Below are 26,108 nucleotides of genomic sequence, written 5' to 3' on the forward strand. Positions count from 1 at the left end.
GTTTGATATGATTTGAATATTATTTTGGAAGAGAGCATCTACTTATCAGCTGCTGAAACAGCATCAATTTTTAATGAAGAATAAACAGGAAAACAAATTAATAAAGAAAACCCACAGCTGAATGTGTGTTTTTTGATCAAACAAGATGGCTTAGTAATGTTGCACTCTATTTCAGGGGAAGTGGACTTAAAATATTTTTCCAGCCATTCGGATTTTGGTTTCCATAGTTTCCACCAATTACTATGGTAAATACTGGTGTGGTTCATTTGAAAAGGCATAGGTATTTGTATCCAATCTGAATTTTTGCTCCATTGTCATTAATGAGACTTTAAACTGCTGCAATTGGTTTCAACGCAGTCCACGGAAGAAATTCGTGGGAGGGAAGGAGAGAGAGAGAGAGAGAGAGAGAGAGAGAGAGAGAGAGAGAGAGAGAGAGAGGGGGGGGGGGTGAGTGAGTGAGTGAGTGAGTGAGGCACTTGTATGTATTCCATCTGGGATGCATTTTTCGGATATTTCCACTGACACTTGGTTTGTTTGGGATTTGGCGCATGGTGCAGACCAGTGAAAGTTTCACTTACTCTGTGCATGCATGATGCCATTTCGCCGCTGCTGAATTTGAACAAGTGAAACACGGGTCTATAGTCTGAGCACTTAATTTATTTTGTGTTACAGAAACAACCTGTGCCTGTGCAGTCAGTCACGAAAAGTATTTTTGTACAAATATTTAAAAAAAAATGTGTGCTAATAGTGTTTGTTGATATATATACAGGAGATCTCAAACACTTGAATGACCTGTCACAAAATTACACCTGATTGCTTGTCAACAGGGATTGTGTACTTATTGTTGTGTTTTGTTTTCTTGTTCTTTCTTGTATTAATATTAGTAAATACCTCTTGTCTGTTCTTACAAGGGAACCTCCCCATTGCACCCCCCTCAGATTTAGTTATAAGTTGGCACAGTGGATAGGCCTTGAAAAACTGAAGACAGATCAATCGAGAAAACAGGAAGAAGTTGTGTGGAACTATGAAAAAAATAAGCAAAATATACAAACTGAGTAGTCCATGCGCAAGATACGCAACATCAAGGAGATTGTGAGCTCAGGAGCGCCGTGGTCCCGTGGTTAGTGTGAGTAGCTGCGGAATGAGAGGTCCTTGGTTCAAGTCTTCCCTTGACTGAAACTTTTACTTTCTTTATTTTCGCAAAGTTATGATCTGTCCGTTCGTTCATTGACGTCTCTGTTCACTGTAATAAGTTTAGTGTCTGTGTTTTGTGGCCGCACGGCAAAACCGTGCGATTAGTAGACAAAAGGACGTGCCTCTCCAATCGGAACTGAAAACATTTTATCGCAAGGTCACAGGTCAACTGATTTCTCCACAGGAAAACACATCTGATATATTCTATACGACACTGATGACGGCATGTGCGTCACATGACAGGAATATGTTGTCGGCCCACCTAACTTGTACACTTAGCGAATGGGTAAAAAGATTCTTCTACCTTGCCCGATTTAGGTTTTCTTGTGGATGTGATAATCACTCCCAAAAAAGTGATGAAAACATAAGAGTTTGTCACATAAACTGAAAATAAAAAATTAAACTTTTCACTCGAGGGAAGACTTGAACCTAGGAGCTCTCGTTCTGTAGCTGCTCTCACTAACCACGGGACTGCGGCGCTCCTTAGGCCGGTATTACACTATCAAATTTCTTTGTCAAATATTTGATCAAAGATGTGATCCAATATTCCGTCCAATATATTTGACAAAGATCTTTGACGTAGCACTAGAGGGGGTATTACACTGTCATCAAATTTTTCGTCAAAGTTCAAGATGGCTGACAACAACTTGTTACTAACCGCAGCAGTTCTACGTACTCCAATTGCATTGTGTGCACATGCGGAAAAGAAGTGGGGGAAAAAATGGAACCATACATACGAGGTTGACAGTCTTAAAAGTCCTGGGATTACAACTTGATAATAAATTCAGTTGGGAAGAGCACACCACAGAACTGCAGAAAGGCCTTAACAAATCTGTATTTGCAATTCGAGTGTTAGCAGACATAGGAAACATAAAAATGAAAAAGCTTGCATACTTTCATTCCATAATGTCATATGGGATAATATTTTGGGGTAAATCTTGAAGTCAAACAAGTTTTCAAGGTCCAAAAGCGTGTAATACGTATTATTTGTGGAGTAAATTCACGGACCTCCTGCAGAAACCTCTTCAAAGAACTGGGTATACTAACTACTGCCTCTCAGTATATTTACTTCTTAATGAAATTTGTCGTAAATAATATATCTCTTTTTCCAAGAAACAACTCAGTTCATACATACAATACCAGGAACAAAAATGATCTGTACAAGGACTTAAAAGCGTCTGTGATCTATTCTGTTACTCGTTTTTATTCTCTGTGGGTGTATTTAGTATTTGGAAAAAGGGACCGATGACCATCGCAGTCTGGTCCCTTTAATCCCACAAACCAACCAACTTACTTTAGTTCAAAAAGGGGTCCACTACTCAGGAACACTCATCTTCAATAATTTGCCAGGAAACATAAAATATTTAGTTAGAAATAAAGATCAGTTTAAAAGGAGCCTGAAAGACTTACTACTGGCCAACTCCTTCTACTCCATTGGCGAAATTTTTAATAGAAACAAATGATGTATTGTATTTATCCATACTATTAGTATTGTTATTTCAGCTTAAAAAAAATCGACATGTTCCACATCCACGAGGCTCTCCTCAGCACGGATCTATGGAACGAAAAACTAATCTAATCTGGGTGAAGCCATGGGTTTTACGACGACACGATAAAAGCATTCAACAAAACTTGTTACGTGAGCTTACAGTGGAAGACGTCAAGTCGTACATCAATTACTTAAGAATGGATGAGCATACATTTCTGTATGTGCTCAATGAAGTGTATCCTCATATCACAAAGCACAATATTCACTTAAGAACTGCTACATCTTCAGAAGACAGGCTCACTATCACACTCCCATTCCTTGCTACAGGAGAGGGTTATGTTAGGTTAGGTTAGGTTAGGTTAGGTTAGGTTAGGTTAGGTTAGATCAGGTTAGGTCTCCAATCTTCTTAATCTATTTTTGTATTCAGGGTGCCTCACGTTGTAAAGCACCTCATCAGCTTCAGACATCTATATTAATTTTGTAGTTGTCGGCACACACCAATTGTATTTACCGGCAATGGTTATAAAAACACTACAGACGACAGTACGCTGCAGCGAATCAGCGATGCTAGCGCTCCATGTGGTAACATGTCACATTGCAGTGAACAGAAGACAAGCGGTTTCTTTGATCAAATATACAGTGAGGCCCTAGATTTGATCAAATATTGGACGACATTTGACAAAGTCCCTATTACACTATCAAATATCTTTGACAAAGATATTGGACAAAAAAATTTGATAGTGTAATACCGGCCTTAACTCCCACTGTCCTTGATTTTGCCTATGTTCGCATGGTCTGCTCAGATTGTATATTTTACTTATTTTTTTCATAGTTCCACACAACTTCTTCCTGTTTTCTCGATTGATCTGTGTTCAGTTTTTCAAGGCCTATCCACTGTGCCAACTTATAATTAAATCTGAGGGGGGTGCGATGGGGAGGTTTCCTTGTTAGAACACAGCAAATTCACAAACTAAAGGTAATTTATAAAGAATTAACAGCAGCCAGTTTCTTTTATAGGCGTTTACTTTTCCGTGATGTCATTTCAAGTTGCCTCGAATCCAGTCTTTACATGTTTATCACTATTTACGTTTCATGAACATTGTTTCTTTACTAACAGTGTAGCAGAATGTTGCCGTGGAACTTCTTAAGACAGCAGTGGTAAAACGTAAGTAAAGAAACAATGTTCGTGACACACATCCTCTCTTCCCGTTATCCACCAGGCCTCAATCTCCGCTAATTTCAAGTTGCCGCCACTCATACCTCACCTACATTCAACAACATCTTTGCCTCTGCACTTCTGCATCGACTGACATCTCTGCCCAAACTCTTTGTCTTTAAATATGTCTGCTTGTGTCTGTATATGTGTGGATGGATATGTGTGTGTGTGCGAGTGTATACCCGTCCTTTTTTCCCCCTAAGGTAAGTCTTTCCGCTCCCGGGACTGGAATGACTCCTTACCCTCTCCCTTAAAACCACATCCTTTCGTCTTTCCCTCTCCTTCCCTCTTTCGTGGTGAGGCAACAGTTTGTTGCGAAAGCTTGAATTTTGTGTGTATGTTTGTGTTCGTTTGTGTGTCTGTCGACCTGCCAGCACTTTCATTTGGTAAGTCACATCATCTTTGTTTTTAGGTATATATATATATATATAAGTGCACACATCTCAAGATAGTGTGAACATAAAATGAATGTACTCTCAAAAGTATGTGTTTACAGGAACAGTTTGTTGGTTTATCGTGTCAGGAAATGCACGCCATTATACTGATGCATTGCAAGTCATGGATGCTACAGTCCTGACTTTAAGCCAGATTTACACTGAGTTTCTGTTACTTACTCCACAACATGTTAGCAACATTGTTCATTGTTTGCATCCCTGTCTACACTATTGACAAATATTTATATGTATGTATTCACATCATCTGCTATGGGGACCTGGCATGAAACATTTCACATTGTGTATTTGCAGCAAGAGCTGCGCTATGACAAGTGAAAAGGAAGAATTAGTGACATACAATTCTACATTAATCATACTCAATGAAATAAGTAGCAAAGAAAGCAACATTCTCATCATTGGCGGACCAAAACATCTTTTAGAAGATGTGGTGGGAATGACATGCTGTGTAAACTGAAATTGGATGGTTCTGGTTTTTGTAACTTCACTAGGGTGTTGCTGTAAGATTTTGAAATTTTAATGAATGTTACGAGGCCAATTGTTTTGAAGACAGAGACAAATTTCAGAAAAGAAATTTTTGTGAAGGAAAGACTTGCTATTACTCTTAATTTTTTGGCAGCAGGAGATTCTTGTCAAAGCCTTGCATATTTATTTCATGTTTCAAAGCCAGCCACATCTCAGATAATTTCTGCAGTTTATGAAGCTTTGGTTGGAAGATTTTGTAAGGTAATTCAGTTATGGCACTGAAACACCTATTTGAATATATATTTTTATTTTCATATTGAAATTAAATTAGCATTTTCAGTGAAGATAATTTCTTCAGCTGCAGTCTCGAAGTCTGTAACACTATCAATAAAGTGATCCGTCTGCCACATACACATTCACTGTTGTCTGCATCCTCCTAAGCACATTTAATTCAGCCATGTATAATGCCTTTACAAAGGCCTTTACAAGTGTCTGCTTGTGTCTGTGTATATGCGGATGGATGTGTGTGTGTGTGCGAGTGTATACCTGTCCTTTTTTCCCCCTAAGGTAAGTCTTTCCGCTCCCGGGATTGGAATGACTCCTTACCCTCTCCCTTAAAACCCATATCCTTTTGTCTTTCCTTCTCCTTCCCTCTTTCCTGACAAGGCAACCGTTGGTTGCGAAAGCTAGAATTTTGTGTGTATGTTTGTATTTGTTTGTGTGTCTATCGACCTGCCAGCGCTTTTGTTTGGTAAGTCTCACATCTTTCTTTTTATATATATATAAAAAAACAAAGATGATGTGACTTACCAAGTGAAAGTGCTGGCAGGTCGACAGACACACAGACGAACACAAACATACACACAAAATTCAAGCTTTCGCAACAAACTGTTGCCTCATCAGGAAAGAGGGAAGGAGAGGGAAAGACGAAAGGATGTGGGTTTTAAGGGAGAGGGTAAGGAGTCATTCCAGTCCCGGGAGCGGAAAGACTTACCTTAGGGGGAAAAAAGGACGGGTACACACTCGCGCACACACACACACACACATATCCATCCACACATATACAGACACAAGCAGACATATAAAAAGGACGGGTACACACTCGCACACACACACACATATCCATCCACACATATACAGACACAAGCAGACATATTTAAAGACGATGAGGCAACAGTTTGTTGCGAAAGCTTGAATTTTGTGTGTATGTTTGTGTTCGTCTGTGTGTCTGTCGACCTGCCAGCACTTTCACTTGGTAAGTCACATCATCTTTGTTTTTAGATATATTTTTCCTTCGTGGAATGTTTCCTTCTATTATAACCATATATATATATATATATATATCAAAAAACAAAGATGATGTGACTTACCAAATGAAAGTGCTGGCAGGTCGACAGACACACAAACGAACACAAACATACACACAAAATTCAAGCTTTCGCAACAAACTGTTGCCTCATCAGGAAAGAGGGAAGGAGAGGGAAAGACGAAAGGATGTGGGTTTTAAGGGAGAGGGTAAGGAGTCATTCCAGTCCCGGGAGCGGAAAGACTTACCTTAGGGGGAAAAAAGGACGGGTACACACTCGCACACACACACATATCCATCCACACATATACAGACACAAGCAGACATATTTAAAGACAAAGAGTTTGGGCAGAGATGTCAGTCGAGGCAGAAGTGCAGAGGCAAAGATGTTGCTGAATGACAGGTGAAGTATGAGTGGCGGCAACTTGAAATTAGCGGAGATTGAGGCCTGGTGGATAACGGGAAGAGAGGATATATTGAAGAGCAAGTTCCCATCTCCGGAGTTCGGATAGGTTGGTATTAGTAGGAAGTATCCAGATAACCCGGACGGTGTAACACTGCGCCAAGATGTGCTGGTCGTGCACCAAGGCATGTTTAGCCACAGGGTGATCCTCATTACCAACAAACACTGTCTGCCTGTGTCCATTCATGCGAATGGACAGTTTGTTGCTGGTCATTCCCACATAGAATGCATCACAGTGTAGGCAGGTCAGTTGGTAGATCACGTGGGTGCTTTCACACGTGGCTCTGCCTTTGATTGTGTACACCTCCCGGGTTACAGGACTGGAGTAGGTGGTGGTGGGAGGGTGCATGGGACAGGTTTTACACCGGGGGCGGTTACAAGGGTAGGAGCCAGAGGGTAGGGAAGGTGGTTTGGGGATTTCATAGGGATGAACTAAGAGGTTACGAAGGTTAGGTGGACGGCGGAAAGACACTCTTGGTGGAGTGGGGAGGATTTCATGAAGGATGGATCTCATCTCAGGGCAGGATTTGAGGAAGTCGTATCCCTGCTGGAGAGCCACATTCAGAATCTGATCCAGTCCCGGAAAGTATCCTGTCACAAGTGGGGCACTTTTGTGGTTCTTCTGTGGGAGGTTCTGGGTTTGAGAGGATGAGGAAGTGGCTCTGGTTATTTGCTTCTGTACCAGGTCGGGAGGGTAGTTGCGGGATGCGAAAGCTGTTGTCAGGTTGTTGGTGTAATGCTTCAGGGATTCCGGACTGGAGCAGATTCGTTTGCCACGAAGACCTAGGCTGTAGGGAAGGGACCGTTTGATGTGGAATGGGTGGCAGCTGTCGTAATGGAGGTACTGTTGCTTGTTGGTGGGTTTGATGTGGACGGACGTGTGAAGCTGGCCATTGGACAGGTGAAGGTCAACATCAAGGAAAACCTCTTTCCTCATTACCTTAGCCAGCTTCATCCTGACCCACAACTTCTTCACTTTTGAAAACCAGACATACCAACAATTAAAGGGAACAGCCATGGGTACCAGGATGGCCCCCTCGTACGCCAACCTATTCATGGGTCGCTTAGAGGAAGCCTTCTTGGTTACCCAGGCCTGCCAACCCAAAGTTTGGTACAGATTTATTGATGACATCTTCATGATCTGGACTCACAGTGAAGAACAACTCCAGAATTTCCTCTCCAACCTCAACTCCTTTGGTTCCATCAGATTCACCTGGTCCTACTCCAAATCCCATGCCACTTTCCTTGATGTTGACCTTCACCTGTCCAATGGCCAGCTTCACACGTCCGTCCACATCAAACCCACCAACAAGCAACAGTACCTCCATTACGACAGTTGCCACCCATTCCACATCAAACGGTCCCTTCCCTACAGCCTAGGTCTTCGTGGCAAACGAATCTGCTCCAGTCCGGAATCCCTGAAGCATTACACCAACAACCTGACAACAGCTTTCGCATCCCGCAACTACCCTCCCGACCTGGTACAGAAGCAAATAACCAGAGCCACTTCCTCATCCTCTCAAACCCAGAACCTCCCACAGAAGAACCACAAAAGTGCCCCACTTGTGACAGGATACTTTCCGGGACTGGATCAGATTCTGAATGTGGCTCTCCAGCAGGGATACGACTTCCTCAAATCCTGCCCTGAGATGAGATCCATCCTTCATGAAATCCTCCCCACTCCACCAAGAGTGTCTTTCCGCCGTCCACCTAACCTTCGTAACCTCTTAGTTCATCCCTATGAAATCCCCAAACCACCTTCCCTACCCTCTGGCTCCTACCCTTGTAACCGCCCCCGGTGTAAAACCTGTCCCATGCACCCTCCCACCACCACCTACTCCAGTCCTGTAACCCGGGAGGTGTACACAATCAAAGGCAGAGCCACGTGTGAAAGCACCCACGTGATCTACCAACTGACCTGCCTACACTGTGATGCATTCTATGTGGGAATGACCAGCAACAAACTGTCCATTCGCATGAATGGACACAGGCAGACAGTGTTTGTTGGTAATGAGGATCACCCTGTGGCTAAACATGCCTTGGTGCACGACCAGCACATCTTGGCGCAGTGTTACACCGTCCGGGTTATCTGGATACTTCCTACTAATACCAACCTATCCGAACTCCGGAGATGGGAACTTGCTCTTCAATATATCCTCTCTTCCCGTTATCCACCAGGCCTCAATCTCCGCTAATTTCAAGTTGCCGCCACTCATACTTCACCTGTCATTCAGCAACATCTTTGCCTCTGCACTTCTGCCTCGACTGACATCTCTGCCCAAACTCTTTGTCTTTAAATATGTCTGCTTGTGTCTGTATATGTGTGGATGGATATGTGTGTGTGTGCGAGTGTGTACCCGTCCTTTTTTCCCCCTAAGGTAAGTCTTTCCGCTCCCGGGACTGGAATGACTCCTTACCCTCTCCCTTAAAACCCACATCCTTTCGTCTTTCCCTCTCCTTCCCTCTTTCCTGATGAGGCAACAGTTTGTTGCGAAAGCTTGAATTTTGTGTGTATGTTTGTGTTCGTTTGTGTGTCTGTCGACCTGCCAGCACTTTCATTTGGTAAGTCACATCATCTTTGTTTTTTGATATATTTTTCCTTCGTGGAATGTTTCCTTCTATTATAACTATATATATATATATATATATATATATGAATATAATAGAGGGAAACATTCCACGTGGGAAATAATTTTTCCCACGTGGAATGTTTCCCTCTATTATATTCATATCATTAATTTGATCCCAACAATCACGGTTGTTATTGTTATTGTTATTGTCACTGTTACATTTCGTAGTCTTTTCTGTCATCTTATTTCCTCCTTCTGTTTTTGCCAGCAGTTTTACTTTCTATTCACCTTCTCCTTTTTTACCGTAATCCAGTATACAATTTTATCCCGCCGATATATACTCAACAATACGTAATAATACGTAACCCACTTCCAAACCAAATTTTTTTCCGCTTTCAACACTACCGCTGCTATAAAATCCACCGTTTCCAGTTCACAAACAGTTCCTTTCAGCTATTAAACAACCTTTTCGGCTAATTTTAATATCTTTTGCTTTATTTCCATTTCCGTTTTTCTCACATCATCGATCATTTTTAGCCGCTTCCCACAGGTTTTAACGTCATTATTTCTTCATCAGACAATTGTTAGCTTCATTTCCATAATCTGTCACCACCAAACCACCCTTTTAATACATCCTCACGTAGTTTTCTCGAAATTCTCCCGTATTTCTCCACCCTTTAACGTGTTTTGGCGGCAACACAACCACCTAACCTTTATGCACATCATTATCTACCTACACAAGTTCACCACAGGATCAACAGCCCAGCTCTAACCAACCCTTTTTCGCCTTTTTTCACACCAGATCTCCATTTGCTTTCTAGTTTTACCTTTATCTCTCCCCATATATTTCTATATTTATTTTCATTTTCATTTCAGCCTCGTGTTCCACTTTCCACCTTCTAGTACCATGTCACCCTCACAACACCTCCACAACGACCCCATTAAGTTTTATTTACATTCCCTCCGCAAACATGCCTTCGCCTTAGCTAGATTACACTCCCATATTTTATTTTCTCAGGCTTGTCTGACACTTGGCATCACCCCCAAAGGCCTCACACTTAAAGTTCCCATCTCTGGCTGCAACCCTTCTTTCCATCAGTCCCTATACCAGTTCCAAACCGAACAATCCATTGCCCTCACCCACCTAATCCTTCACCTACACATCCACTCAGCCAATCAACACACCCATCAACTCCTGTCCCTAATAAAAGTCCTCAATCTTTCCTCTCCCACATCCACACCGGTTGTTCAGAGCATCCTCCTACAGGCCAACCGCAAATTAGAAAAGCATGCCACCCTCCACCTTAAAAAACTATCCAATCTCCTGGTTTCCCACCTCCGGAAAGGCAACTCACTCACCCTTCACAACCTTTCCAGCAAACCTCAACCTCCTCTCATTGCACACAAACCCAGTCTCTCCCATCTACTCAATCTCCCACTTCCAGCTCCACTCCCTCCAAAACCTCAAAATTCCAATCAACGCAATCTGGAACCACAACACCCCAATTCAGTAGTTAACCTTTCCTCCAAACCTCTCTCCCAATCCGAAACCTCTGTCCTATCCAAAGGCCTCACCTTCAGCCCCACTCCCAGATTTAACCAAACAGCCCTCGTCAAAGATTTACTGTCCTACACCCGTACTCTCTGCTGGAAATATCACTTTGCCACGAAGAAAAATGATCCTAATCCTACTCCTAATGATCCAACTCCCCAAGACACTATCCAAATTGAACCATGCCTGGAACAGTTCCGTCCTCCGTCACAGCGGGACCCACCTCCTCTTCCTCAAAATCACCCTCTCCTAACCTTCCGGGAATTTCTGACTTCCAGCCTTGCCTCTCAATCCTTCTTAAAAAACCTTAATCCTACTCCCAACATCACCACTGCTGAAGCCCAGGCTATCCGTGATCTGAAGGCTGACCGATCCATCGTCATTCTTCCGGCGGACAAGGGTTCCACAACTGTGGTACTTGGTCGTCGGGAGTATGTGACTGAGGGACTGCGTCAGCTTTCAGACAACACTACTTACAAAGTTTGCCAAGGCAATCCCATTCCTGATGTCCAGGCGGAGCTTCAAGGAATCCTCAGAACCTTAGGCCCCCTACAAAACCTTTCACCCGACTCCATCAACCTCCTGACCCCACCAACACCCCGCACCCCTACCTTCTACCTTCTTCCCAAAATTCACAAACCCAATCATCCCGGCCGTCCCATTGTAGCTGGTTACCAAGCCCCCACCGAACGCATCTCTGCCTACGTAGATCAACACCTTCAACCCATTACATGCAGTCTCCCATCCTTCATCAAAGACACCAACCACTTTCTCGAACGCCTGGAATCCCTACCCAGTCTGTTACCCCCGGAAACCATCCTTGTAACCATTGATGCCACTTCCTTATACACAAATATTCCGCATGTCCAGGGCCTCGCTGCGATGGAGCACTTCCTTTCACGCCGATCACCTGCCGCCCTACCTAAAACCTCTTTCCTCATTACCTTAGCCAGCTTCATCCTGACCCACAACTTCTTCACTTTTGAAGGCCAGACATACCAACAATTAAAGGGAACAGCCATGGGTACCAGGATGGCCCCCTCGTATGCCAACCTATTCATGGGTCGCTTAGAGGAAGCCTTCTTGGTCACCCAGGCCTGCCAACCCGAAGTTTGGTACAGATTTATTGATGACATTTTCATGATCTGGACTCACAGTGAAGAAGAACTCCAGAATTTCCTCTCCAACCTCAACTCCTTTGGTTCCATCAGATTCACCTGGTCCCACTCCAAATCCCATGCCACTTTCCTTGACGTTGACCTCCACCTGTCCAATGGCCAGCTTCACACGTCCGTCCACATCAAACCCACCAACAAGCAACAGTACCTCCATTATGACAGCTGCCACCCATTCCACATCAAACGGTCCCTTCCCTACAGCCTAGGTCTTCGTGGCAAACGAATCTGCTCCAGTCCGGAATCCTTGAACCATTACACCAAAAACCTGAAAACCGCTTTTGCATCCCGTAACTACCCTCCCGACCTGGTACAGAAGCAAATAACCAGAGCCACTTCCTCATCTCCTCAAACCCGGAACCTTCCACAGAAGAACCCCAAAAGTGCCCCACTTGTGACAGGATACTTTCCGGGACTGGATCAGATTCTGAATGTGGCTCTCCAGCAGGGATACGACTTCCTCAAATCCTGCCCTGAAATGAGATCCATCCTTCATGAAATCCTCCCCACTCCACCAAGAGTGTCTTTCCGCCGTCCACCTAACCTTCGCAACCTCTTAGTTCATCCCTATGAAATCCCCAGACCACCTTCCCTACCCTCTGGCTCCTACCCTTGTAACCGCCCCCGGTGTAAAACCTGTCCCATGCACCCTCCCACCACCACCTATTCCAGTCCTGTAACCCGGAAGGTGTACACGATCAAAGGCAGAGCCACGTGTGAAAGCACCCACGTGATTTACCAACTGACCTGCCTACACTGTGAAGCGTTCTATGTGGGAATGACCAGCAACAAACTGTCCATTCGCATGAATGGACACAGGCAGACAGTGTTTGTTGGTAATGAGGATCACCCTGTGGCTAAACATGCCTTGGTGCACGGCCAGCACATCTTGGCACAGTGTTACACCGTCCGGGTTATCTGGATACTTCCCACTAACACCAACCTGTCAGAACTCCGGAGATGGGAACTTGCCCTTCAGCATATCCTCTCTTCTCGCTATCCGCCAGGCCTCAATCTCCGCTAATTTCTAATTTCAATTTGCCGCCGCTCGTACCTCACCTGTCTTTCAACATCATCTTTGCCTTTGTACATCCGCCCCGACTGACATCTCTGCCCAAACTCTTTGCCTTTACAAATGTCTGCTTGTGTCTGTGTATATGAGGATGGATATGTGTGTGTGTGCGCGAGTGTATACCTGTCCTTTTTTCCCCCTAAGGTAAGTCTTTCCGCTCCCGGGATTGGAATGACTCCTTACCCTCTCCCTTAAAACCCAAATCCTTTTGTCTTTCCCTCTCCTTCCCTCTTTCCTGACGAGGCAACCATTGGTTGCGAAAGCTAGATTTTGTGTGTATGTTTGTGTTTGTTTGTGTGTCTATCGACCTGCCAGCGCTTTTGTTTGGTAAGTCTCATCATCTTTCTTTTTAAAAATATATATATATATATATATATATATATATATATATATATATATATATATATATATATATATATATGTGTGTGTGTGTGTTTAAAGCATCACTGTCAGTGGATCTCAGGAATAATAAAAAATTTCAGGTTGAATAAGCAGATAAAATCATAGAAGTGTATGATACCAGCCGAACTGTTGTTGAAAATTGTGTACAGTGAAATGTTATGCCCATACATCCGGAATATGTAATCTGCACAAGGAGGAATGTGTTGTTTCATGTATTACAGATTATGTCAGTCACAAACATGATGTAGTAAGGGATGTTAGGCTTGTCATAATCATCTCATGTTAAAACTTAGCAATGTGATGCATCCTTTTTTTCCATAGGATTCGGTTTCTTGTGTTGGGTTCAGCCATGATGGAATGTATGCTGCAACTGCTGATATGTCTGGAATTATCCAGGTATGGAAAGTGCCAACCAAAACTCTGGCTTGGAGTTCTGATGACAGTTATGGTGATCTTCAGGTATGTTCATCATATAGTTCTTAAAATTTTTTTGTAAAATGCAAAATAGTTACATTTCCACTAATTGTCAACAGCAACCTTATCTGCAGTGTTGTGAGCATCATAAATACTCCTACAGTCATTATGTTAATGTAAACATTAACAATTAATTTACTATTACTCAGCAAAGTAAACTGTAGAGCCAGGAATAGTGGGCACTGACTTGGTCATGTGACATGGTACAGGTATGCTCCAATTAAAGTAGCACACATTGCACAGTTGAAGCTGACTGTTGGCAAAATTAAATTCATTAGCAATGAGAAGGAGAAAGGAGTGAAAGATGGAAAAAGTGACAGAATATGCAAACAAAATGTTAAAACAAAGCAAGTTGATAGTGTGCAAAGTAGGACGGGATGGATTCAATGATGAGTGGAATTGAAGTATTTGCCCCAAAGAAAATCAGCAAATTGGCCACAGTAAGTACGCCTTGACAATGTGGATAAATCTGTTCTCTGCCAACAATTTCTGTGACATTATGACTAATGTTAGGAAATAACAACTTCGCTAGAACTTCACATTTTATATCTTACAGTACTATAGTTTGAAGCTAGCAAACAAACACTGACAAAGAGGGCAGGGGTTTGGGATGGGGATTGGAGAACTGACTGAATGGTTATGTGGTTTGAAATGTTCTGTATCTTACCCTAAAACCATTCATCCTACTGGGACATTTGTTCGGGAGATGAATTTGATATTGATTGTAGCCTGCAAGAGAGCACGACAATGTGATGTGTAAGGTTGCAAGCTAGTTTATTGAGGTTTGGGGGTTTGATACTGTTTCAGTATGAAATTTTTCTTCTCTCTTTGTCTTTATTTTTGCTGTACTTTCACATGTGATGAGAGCTGATAACCATCTTCATTGAATTAGTTACAAAATGATGACAAAGAAAGAACATACAATTGATTTCATATTAAATATGTGATAGGTACATAATAGTTATTTACTATGCTATGATTTATAATTTTTAGATCAATACTCATCATAAAACATCGCTGTTGTGGCCTTCAGTACTGAGACATAAAACATCAGTCAGGTAATTTGTTCTCGCACCATGATCATTGTATGAAGGTCACCTTGCCACAGCTCCAATAAATTTTCAATTATTTTAGGGGAAACTGCTTTATTGGTTTCTCGTATATTAATTTTGCAGCCATTTAAATTCAGTGGGTTTCACCCTTATTTTTGATCATTTACACAAAGCACTTTATCACCAACAATTTTTTTAATCATTAAGAGAACTACAGCAACTTTCTATCTGATGCTATGTGCACTCTACAAACTTACAATTGTGACAGTGATTTCTTTTGTGATGTATGATAGGTAAGTGGATAGCAGGGCATTTGACGTCATCCAGTTATTGGGGCTGAAGTTCCTGCACAAGGTCCATCAATGTGAATGACTTTAATGTGGCATACATTGCTATTCAGTCCCTTCTCTGACCTCTGCCCCCTCCACCAGCCCACTCCCCCACCACTTGGACCTGCATCGTCCACTTGTGAAAAAAATTGTTCTCTCTATGATATTTATTTGGAAATTGTGTCTCAGTAGGTGAATTATCATGTCAAATCAGACAACACAGTTTCAAAAAAGGCAGACTTCATTAGACTGTTACAAACATTTTAGCTGTGAGAGTTGAAATGGCCAGTGGTTTTCATATGTGTTATTCCGTGAAAACGTGCTGGAAAAATTTATATCATATGTAGAGTATAGTCAGAACAAAAGTGCCAGTCTTCATTTATCGTTTGTGCTATGCAGAGCATTGACATACAAATGTGTATTGTATGGTGGTGCTTCATTTACAAGAATACCAGTTTGTACCCTGTTAGTCCGCAGCTCGTGGTCGTGCGGTAGCGTTCTCGCTTCCCACGCCCGGGTTCGATTCCTGGCGGGGTCAGGGATTTTCTCTGCCTCGTGATGACTGGGTGTTGTGTGATGTCCTTAGGTTAGTTAGGTTTAAGTAGTTCTAAGTTCTAGGGGACTGATGACCATAGATGTTAAGTCCCATAGTGCTCAGAGCCATTTGAACCATTTTTGTACCCTGTTAGTGCCTTACCTCCTTGTTTCCTGAGTGTAAACATGCCAAGAGCATCCAGTATTTGAGAATGAGAGCACTTAGTGACTTGCAACAAACATTAGACGTAATTTCAAACCTTTACAAAACTTTTTCACTTGTAACACCCAAAAAAAAAAAAAAAAAGAGGAAAGGAGTTTGACACTTGCTACATTTTTGCTGTTTATCAGGCATGATGTCATGATGTTCAAGTTTATTACTTCTTTGCTACTAACTATATTCACAACACATTTAGCAGACAGTATCCACATATGCCACTGAATGTACCAACAAAATTATATATCATTGTACAACACACAGGAGGAGGAGGAGGAGGAGGAGGAGGAGGACACAGAAATGGAAGAGGAGCAGATGGACAGGGATAGGGGGAGGAGGAAATGAACAAAGAGAGGAGAGAGTAGTAGATGAACAGAGAGAGTGGTGGGAGCAGTGGACAAAGGTTAGGGAGTGAGGAAAGTGGATAGAGAGAAAGGGGAGAAGGTGATGGACAGAAGGGGGGAGGCGGGGAGGAGGAGATGGATACTAAAATTGAAATAAATACATACCTGGTCAGCACCGAGTACTCGGTGAATAATACACTCCTGGAAATTGAAATAAGAACACCGTGAATTCATTGCCCCAGGAAGGGGAAACTTTATTGACACATTCCTGGGGTCAGATACATCACATGATCACACTGACAGAACCACAGGCACATAGACACAGGCAACAGAGCATGCACAATGTCGGCACTAGTACAGTGTATATCCACCTTTCGCAGCAATGCAGGCTGCTATTCTCCCATGGAGACGATCGTAGAGATGCTGGATGTAGTCCTGTGGAACGGCTTGCCATGCCATTTCCACCTGGCACCTCAGTTGGACCAGCGTTCGTGCTGGACGTGCAGACCGCGTGAGACGACGCTTCATCCAGTCCCAAACATGCTCAATGGGGGACAGATCCGGAGATCTTGCTGGCCAGGGTAGTTGACTTACACCTTCTAGAGCACGTTGGGTGGCACGGGATACATGCGGACGTGCATTGTCCTGTTGGAACAGCAAGTTCCCTTGCCGGTCTAGGAATGGTAGAACGATGGGTTCGATGACGGTTTGGATGTACCGTGCACTATTCAGTGTCCCCTCGACGATCACCAGTGGTGTACGGCCAGTGTAGGAGATCGCGCCCCACACCATGATGCCGGGTGTTGGCCCTGTGTGCCTCGGTCGTATGGAGTCCTGATTGTGGCGCTCACCTGCACGGCGCCAAACACGCATACGACCATCATTGGCACCAAGGCAGAAGCGACTCTCATCGCTGAAGACGACACGTCTCAATTCGTCCCTCCATTCACGCCTGTCGCGACACCAGTGGAGGCGGGCTGCACGATGTTGGGGCGTGAGCGGAAGACGGCCTAACGGTGTGCGGGACCGTAGCCCAGCTTCATGGAGACGGTTGCGAATGGTCCTCGCCGATACCCCAGGAGCAACAGTGTCCCTAATTTGCTGGGAAGTGGCGATGCGGTCCCCTATGGCACTGCGTAGGATCCTACAGTCTTGGCGTGCATCCGTGCGTCGCTGCGGTCCGGTCCCAGGTCGACGGGCACGTGCACCTTCCGCCGACCACTGGCGACAACATCGATGTACTGTGGAGACCTCACGCCCCACGTGTTGAGCAATTCGGCGGTACGTCCACCCGGCCTCCCGCATGCCCACTATACGCCCTCGCTCAAAGTCCGTCAACTGCACATACGGTTCACGTCCACGCTGTCGCGGCATGCTACCAGTGTTAAAGACTGCGATGGAGCTCCGTATGCCACGGCAAACTGGCTGACACTGACGGCGGCGGTGCACAAATGCTGCGCAGCTAGCGCCATTCGACGGCCAACACCGCGGTTCCTGGTGTGTCCGCTGTGCCGTGTGTGTGATCATTGCTTGTACAGCCCTCTCGCAGTGTCCGGAGCAAGTATGGTGGGTCTGACACACCGGTGTCAATGTGTTCTTTTTTCCATTTCCAGGAGTGTAGAATAGGAATGGAGGTAAGCTGCTGTGAATAGCATAGTGAACACATTATAGTAGCCAAGACATACGAAGCCAACACTCCACGACAGTAATACAAGTTTATAGGTCTACTAATTCCACAAATGGTGTAAATTTTGAAAGAATATATGATTAGATAAAAGATATTATCAGATTTGAGATAGATGAAAATTTAATTGTGATGGGGGACAGGAAATCTATACTGGGAAAAGGAGGAAAGATAGTAGAACAAGGACTGACTGTGGGCCAATGAAAGGGGATAGTCCCAAGTAGAATTTTCCATGTAGCACAATTTAATAACTGTGAATACTTGTTTAAATATAATGAAGGAAGGGTGTGTATGTAGAAGTGAAATGGAGACACTGGCACTTAATGGTAAGATAGAGGTTTTTGAATCCATATTTTAAACTTCAAAACGTTTTCAGGTTCAGATGTGGACTCATGACTATAATTTGTTAGCTATGAACTGCAGATTATGACTGAATCAATTGCGGCAAGGTAGGAAATTCAGAAAATGAGATGTGGATAAATTAAAAGACCCAAAATTGTTCCACATTTCAAATACAGCATTAGGCAATGATTGACTGAAACAGGAGAAGGGAACACAGGCAGTGATTGTTGGTGTTGAGTCACGAAATAATGAGGGCAGTAGATGGTCCAATACACACAAAGAAAAGTCCCAGTAGAAATCTTTGGATATCGTATAAGATATTCAGTGTAATTGATAAAAGGAGGAAAATAAAAATACAGAAAGCAAGAAAAAGGGAATAAAGAGATTCACATGAAGTGCAAACTTGCAAGGCGGAAATGGTTAGAAGAGAAACACAAGGAAATTTGTATGAATAAGGGAAAGATACCTGCAGCATAAAGGGAAAAAAAACCTATGGAGAAAAGAGCAGCAGCTGTATGAATGTTAAAAGCTCAGATGGCAACGCTGTACAAGGGGAAGAAAAGGCCGAAAGGTAGAAGGAATACGTAGATGGTCTACTTAAGGGTAACAAACTTGAAGACAGAATTATGCAAAGAGAAGAGGAAGTAAATGAAGATGAGATGGAGATATGATACTCTAAGAAAAAATTTGACAGGGCTCTGAAAGGCCCAAATTGAAACATGTCCCCTGAAGTAGATGACATTCCATCAGAATTATTAAAATCCTTGGCAGAACCAGCCAAGACAAAATTATTCCAACTTGTATACAAGATATACACATGTTTTTCCATACTATGTCATGATTTCTGAAGTGGTGGTTAGGGTGGGACCTAATAGCTCAACTTACATTGCTGCAAGTGAAATCAAACATCAGCTAACTTCATTTTATGACCAATGTGATTGGTTTCCCACATCCAACTCACGAACCACCGCATTCACTCCCTGTCATTCAGCAGTTAGCAACACCAGCACATAATAGAAAATCCACAGGCACCCTTAGTGAACTTTTACCATAGGGGTGGATTCTACATCTACTTCTGCATTCTGCAAACCATTGTGAAGTTCATGGCAGAAGGTACAACACATTGTACCAGTTATTAGAGTTTCTTCCCATTCTATTCACATATGGAGCGCAGGAAGAATGATTGTGTGAACGTGTCTGTGCATGCTGTCATTAATCTAATCTTGTCCTCAGAATCCACGTGTGAGTGATACTTAAAGGGTTGCAATATATTCCTAGAGTCTTTACGTAAACAAGGCATATACGACCCGGGAGATCAAGGAAAAACTTGGAATTTTTCCATCTGGGAGAAAACAGGGAAAAACCGAGGAATTTTTTTGAATTCTGGGATTTTTTTTTTTTTTTTTTTTTTTTTTTTAGTTTTCAGTCAGTTTTTGTAATTTTGACTGGTAAGAAACAAAGGATATTACTATATCCCACTACTGCAGAATAATACTGCAGCAATAAAACATGAATGAGAGAGAAAAACTGAAAATAAAACTTAAGTAGCCAAAGAAATGCGCCATATAAAACAAAACTCAGTGCTAATACAAGCGTCTGCCAACAGAAAAATGTGTCAAAGGATTAGGAAGATTATGCAATGCTCCATAACAATTTCCTCCAATGAGTGTGACATCACAAATGTTTACATTAGATTTGTTTGAGCAGTTGTGAGCAGGCTCATGCGCATGTGCAGTTGAGTTGCGCATGTGTAGTACCTTCTCCCGTTTCTGGCTACAGAAGTCTGGCTGTTAGCTGTATAAGCAGTAGCAGCAAGCAGCCAGCCAGGTGCTACCCGGAAAAATTTTACTGCTGCGCGCAAGCTGCCAGATTCACTGGCGGCAAACTGGGGCTTCTGCCACATGTGTCAGTGTCAGTTTCAGGAGGGTGGGGGTGCCAAAATCATATTCTTGAGGAAAAACCTTGTTTCACACAGTGCACATTGTTTGTATTGATTACTCATATGATTTTGAAATGCATCCCTGTTGGTTTATGAACATATTCTTTTATTTCTGAATGAATCATAAGTTGATTTTTGAATGTGTGCACAGTGTACATAATTTCTCTGCCTGGGGAATCCCCGTTGAATCTAGAAATAAACTTTCCTGTAGATAGAAGGGGACGGGGCTATACGAACTGACTAGAATAAAGCTGAACGGGTGAATACCAATCGGTCTTTGTTTATGTGGTTGAATGGTTTTGCGAATGATCAGCATTGTTATAAGTCTACCAGTGAAATCCATAGATTCAGACTACCAGAGTGGAAATAAAGAACTAACAGGGATAACAGGTAAGAAAGATTACTTATTTTCTCGGTGTATCCAAGAAAATGAAATTTTAGCAGAAAATTTTTGGCCAGACCACTACCCTAGTAAGGGCCTGTTGTACAGTCCCTGGTAGCAGCCACTTGAGTTCTGTTCTGAGAGTGGCGCGGAAAACACGTTGTACGAACATGTAGTAATGCCTAACTGGAAAATAAACATGGGATAACTAAACTGCTGAGTGTGGCAGGGTTAGTGAAGTTAACTGGAGAATAAGTTTTGGCACTTGTAGGAATAGTTACAGAATTAATGATGGCGCAATTGTTTGTTAGAACGAGGAAGGAGAAGAAACACACATTATGGAAGATTATGATGATTCCGAATTTATGTAAAGATTTCATACTACCACTTTTCGATCTCGTGCTTGAGAAGCTGGAGCGTATGAATGAAATGTAAAACTATTTCTGAACCTAAAGCTTTTTGCTTGTAGTAGGCCTAATAGGCATTTGATATTGGTACTTCGTGAATTGTATTCTGTCGTGTTATAAAAATGACTATTTGTGCCAAAACAGTCTCATTTATTTGGTGTGAGTTACAACTGCTGCAATATTAGACAGGCCTTTTTCATTTTATCTAGCAGACAGTGACAAAATACACGTAATCAGATCGAGAAACCACACCAGTCTGGGGTACTATTTATATTAACAGCTTTTTCTGTATTAGACGACGACATTTCGTTTTTTCTTGTAGCAAAACGTTTGACGAACTTTGATGAGGTAATAGATTTTTTCCCAGAAAGGAAAGCACGCCATGTAAAGCTGTAATAAGGTTAGAGAGAAAAAAAAATGCTAGGACTTTAGGATTGAAGAAATGTGCAGTGTCTTATTTGCCTCTTGTCTTTATTGGTTTTATGTATCCTATATTTAATGTTTTGTCACACTAAACAGCCAGTTATTAGCTAATAGGCAATAAAGAGTGCAAATTCTCCCAAGAGTTCTTGTTCTCCCAGTTACAAATAATCCCATCTAATATTAATTGTGAGGTTTATTTTTTAAAGAGGGGCTGGATGTCAGACTGGCCGACTGGGAGCAGGAGAGGCACCACAGGACTTTTTATGTGGTTGGGGCACACATTTTCAAGTGTCGCTGTTGATATTTATCAACGCCTGTAAGCAGTTACGAAGGTCTGGATTTTACTGTAATTTCACAGGACATTTTAATTTCCTCTGCCCTGGAATATAGTTTGACGGCATCCATTACAAAATATACATGGTTTGAATTCCACAGAGCGAAATACAGTGATGTGCGATAGAAGAATGTTCTGTGAAGAGATGTGACACTGCACTTTGGCACACTTAAGACCAAATAACACGTCTTGTATGTTCTTTTACCTGTGTTACATTTTCTCTTATGTATCACATTCTTGAGAAAGATGTCCACTATAAAGTGAACATATTTTCAAAAAGTCCCCCCCCCCCCTGCCCTACCTCAAATGCTTGAGGGAGGGTGTGTGTGTGGGGGGGGGGGGGGGACACCACTATCTAGTATTGCTGCAGTTCAGAAATATCGTTGATCCGGGACTGATGCACAGAGAAGCCTGAGTTGTAGTGGATAAGTGGATAGTCTCCACATGCCCCGTGTTTACGTTTAGTGAGTTCGCTGTTTTCTCTTCATTTATTGCTCTCACGTTAAATGAAAACAAAATGAATTTCTGTGACCGGGAGCTGTCAAGTGAATTAAGATATTCCCATAATTACGTAAGGCTAAAATATGTTATTAGTTTCAGATTTCATTTTATTTCCACCTTTCTGACAGTCAAGCATTAATCTCTTTGCAGAACAGTAAAGTTAGTTTTGTCGGTGTGCAAAATAAATTTGGCTTTTATTAATCTGCTCACACTGAGGCAGTCAATTTATTTGAAATGAAGTATTTAATGTGCATGTTTTAATCTTCTAGCACATATGGCATTATGCCATAATAAAGAATCAAACAGGAGAATACAGTACTGGTACACCAAGAAAATTTACATCTGAATCTGGACATATGAATCTGCACATATGGCTAAATTCTGCATTTTAGTATGCTTCATGAAATTCCACTGCTCTTGGAGTATCCTGTGATGTCTAGTTTCTTTTATGACATAATGTAAGATCTTTTAATGTTTTACACGTACAAACACATGGACTTCATGCATCATCGTAGCTGCACAAGCGCAGTGACACCTGTTATCTGACGCTGTCTGGCAACTGCTGAAACGAACCTACACTATGTGATCAAAAGCATCGGGATACATCCAAAAACATACTTTTTTTATATTAGTTGCATTGTGCTGCCACCTACTGCCAGTTACTCCAAATCAGCGACCTCAGTGGTCATTAGACATCGTGAAAGAGCAGAATGGAGCGCTTTGCGGAACTCACGGACTTCGAATGTGGTCATGTGATTGGGTGTCACTTGTGTCATACGCCTGTACACAAGATTTCCACACTCCTAAACATCCCTAATTCCACTGTTTCCGATGTGATAGTGAAGTGGAGACATGAAGGGACACGTACAGCACAAAAGTGTATAGGCTGACCTCGTCTGTTGACTGACAGAGACTGCTGACAGTTGAAGAGAGTTGTACTCCAGACCATCACACAGGAATTCCAAACTGTATCGGGATTCACTGCAAGTTCAATGACACTTAGGTGGGAGGTGAGAAAACTTGGATTTCATGATCGAGCGGCTGTTCAAAGCCACACATCACATGGCTAAATGCGAAATGACGCTTCGCTTGGTGTAAGGAGGGTAACCTTGGACGATTGAACAGTGGAAAAACATTGTATGGAGTGACGAATCACGGTACACAATGTTGCGATCCAATGGCAGAGCGGCTCCTTGTAAGCCACACATCACGCTGGTAAATTTACGACTCCTCGCTTGGTGTAAGGAGCGTAAATATTGGAGGACGATTGAACTGTGGTAAAACGTTGTGTGGAGTGATGAATCACGGTACACAAAATGGTGATCTGTTGAGAGGGTGTGGGTGTGGTGAATGCCCGGTGAATGTCCTCTGCCAGTGTGTGTCGCGTCAACAGTAAAATTCGGAAGCGGAGGTGTTACGGTGTGGTCATCTTTTTCATGGAGGCGGCTTGCATCCCTTGTTGTTTTGCTTGGCACCATCACAGCACTGACCTACATTGATGTTTTAAGCGCCTTTTTGCTTCCCACTGTTGGAGACCAATTTGGGGATGCCAATTATATCTTTCAACATGATTGAGCACCTGTTCATAATGCACGGTTTGTGGAGGAGTGGTTACACGACAATAACATCCCTGTAATGGACTGGTCTGCACAGAGTCCTGAGTCCTCTTAGAACACCTTTGGGATGTTTTGGAACTCCGACTTCGTGCCAGGCCTCACCGACTGTCATTGATACCTCTCCTCAGTGCAGCACTCTGTGAAGAATGGGATGTATATGCCTTTGAGAGTGGAAGTTGTCATCAAGGCTAAGGGTGGGCCAACACCATATTGAATTCCAGCATTACCAATGGAGGACGCCATGAACTTGTAAGTCACTTTCAGCCGGGTGTCCAGATACTTTTGATCACATTGTGTATTTTTAACAGGTCACGGGAAAATATTTCGAATGGTTGTTGAAAAGTGTTACTTTCAGAGTAAATCTCCTGTAATGCGTGATGAACTATGTGCAAGAATTTACGATTAATTTCTTAAATCCCAGAGCGTTTGACTCTCATTTAAAAATGAGCTGCTTGAGGATGATTATTTAGAAAAATTTTGAGCCCAGAAGATCAAACATTTATGTCATTATTAAAAATTTTACTGTCACATTTGTGTGATGTATATTAAAGTGTAACACTCAAAAAATCAACATTGTTGTGCAAGCGTCTCTTGCAGCTTGTTAATCTTCGAGACCAATATTATATGTGAAAACTTTGGTACAAGGATTAAATTGAGGCACTTCTTGTGCGTTTTTCTGAGTGAAGGAAGTTTTAAATACAGAGTTAAGCACTCTGCTTTTGCTTTGCTACTCTTGATTTCATTTTCTGTCTGTAATGAGTGACTCTACACTAACATTGGTGACACTAACAGCTTTTACATATGACCAGAATTTCTTTAGGTTTTGTGAAGGAATATTTCATTGTAACTAAAGTGGGCTCTATATGGTGTGGTTTCTTTTTCCCCATTAGTGTTGGGCATTATGATGTGAAACGTGTTTCTAAAAAAAGACTGTCATTAACTGTGACTGAATGTAATCATTTTATGAAATATTGGTTTGCATATAGATTATGTTTTACAAAATTAATGTTACATTCCATCCTGAATTTTCCATTGTTTTATGGAATTCATTAGAATTAATTTTTCTCATTTTCCTGTAGTGGATGAAATGGCACCCTGCAGCTCATGTTTTGTTTTGTGGATTTGCCACTGGTGATGTCTTTGCTTTTAAAATTCCAAGTGGTGAAATTAAGGTCCTTCCTGGATCTGGAGAGAAAACAGAAAGTGGAATTATTATGCCAGATGGTAAGTTTCTTTGAAAATAATTTTTTGTAAACTAATTCTCAGTAGGAGGACTAATTTCTTGTATGTAAGTGATGTCGACAGATAGGTAGCCAGTAGTGTAACAGGTAAGACTCTGAGCAATAAATTAAAAAATAATGAGTGATATTTAACAAACTAAGTAATGTATGTTTTGACTTCTTGCTTTTTCCCTGTGGTTTTGACCCATATGCATTTGACACACACATTGTACACATCCTCCCCCACCCCCCCACCCTCTGCCTCCACTTCTTCCTCCACCCCAGCTCTCTGTCCACTACCTCCTCCCCCCTCTCTTTGTCCATGTCATCCACAACCTTTCTCTGTCCATATGCTCCACCCCCCTTCTCTTCCCATATCGTCCCCCCCCTCTCCCCCCCCTCTGTTCATCTCCTCCTCACCTTCTTCCTCGTCCATATGCCCTCTACCTATCTACACTCTTCATATGGCTCCTGCATGTTCCCCCCCCCCCCTCCTCTCCCCCTCCTTCCTTTCATCTCCTCCTTTCCCCTTCGCCAACTATCTCCTCCTGCGTCTCTCCCCCTCCCACCTTCTCTCTCTCTCTCTCTCTCTCTCTCTCTCTCTCTCTCTCTCTCACACACACACACACACACACACACACACACACACACACACACACACACAAACACACACACACTGTGTGTGTGTGTGTGTGTGTTTATTTCCTCCTCCTCACTTTATCCTCCTCCTACCCCTCAGCTGTCTGTGCAGATGTGGAGTGTCCATTCTGTAATTGTAAATGAAATACAGTGTAACCCCACTTTTACGTTCCAGGAATTAATGTTTTCCCGCTATTTACGACATTTTTTATCATACACGTCAAATTTCCTGTGTCCACAATGTTAATTTGCACCTGATTTTTCGTTAGTGTATTTATAATTTTCTTACGATTTACACATTATGAAAAAATGTTC

At 42.5% G+C, this 26,108-nt stretch overlaps 1 protein-coding gene across 2 annotated transcripts in view; it reads left to right on the forward strand.

The window, feature by feature from the left end:
* Positions 1 to 26,108, forward strand: part of LOC126161342 (angio-associated migratory cell protein) — a 78,975-nt gene that overhangs the window by 42,923 nt on the left and 9,944 nt on the right. For both annotated transcript variants that reach the window (XM_049917105.1, XM_049917106.1), the window contains exons 4-5: positions 13,678 to 13,815; positions 25,014 to 25,158. In XM_049917105.1, the coding sequence (XP_049773062.1) occupies positions 13,678 to 13,815; positions 25,014 to 25,158 (283 nt within the window). The remainder of the gene's footprint in view (positions 1 to 13,677; positions 13,816 to 25,013; positions 25,159 to 26,108) is intronic.

This window comes from Schistocerca cancellata, chromosome 2 (assembly GCF_023864275.1).
Source record: "Schistocerca cancellata isolate TAMUIC-IGC-003103 chromosome 2, iqSchCanc2.1, whole genome shotgun sequence".
Taxonomy (NCBI): Eukaryota; Metazoa; Arthropoda; class Insecta; order Orthoptera; family Acrididae; genus Schistocerca; species Schistocerca cancellata.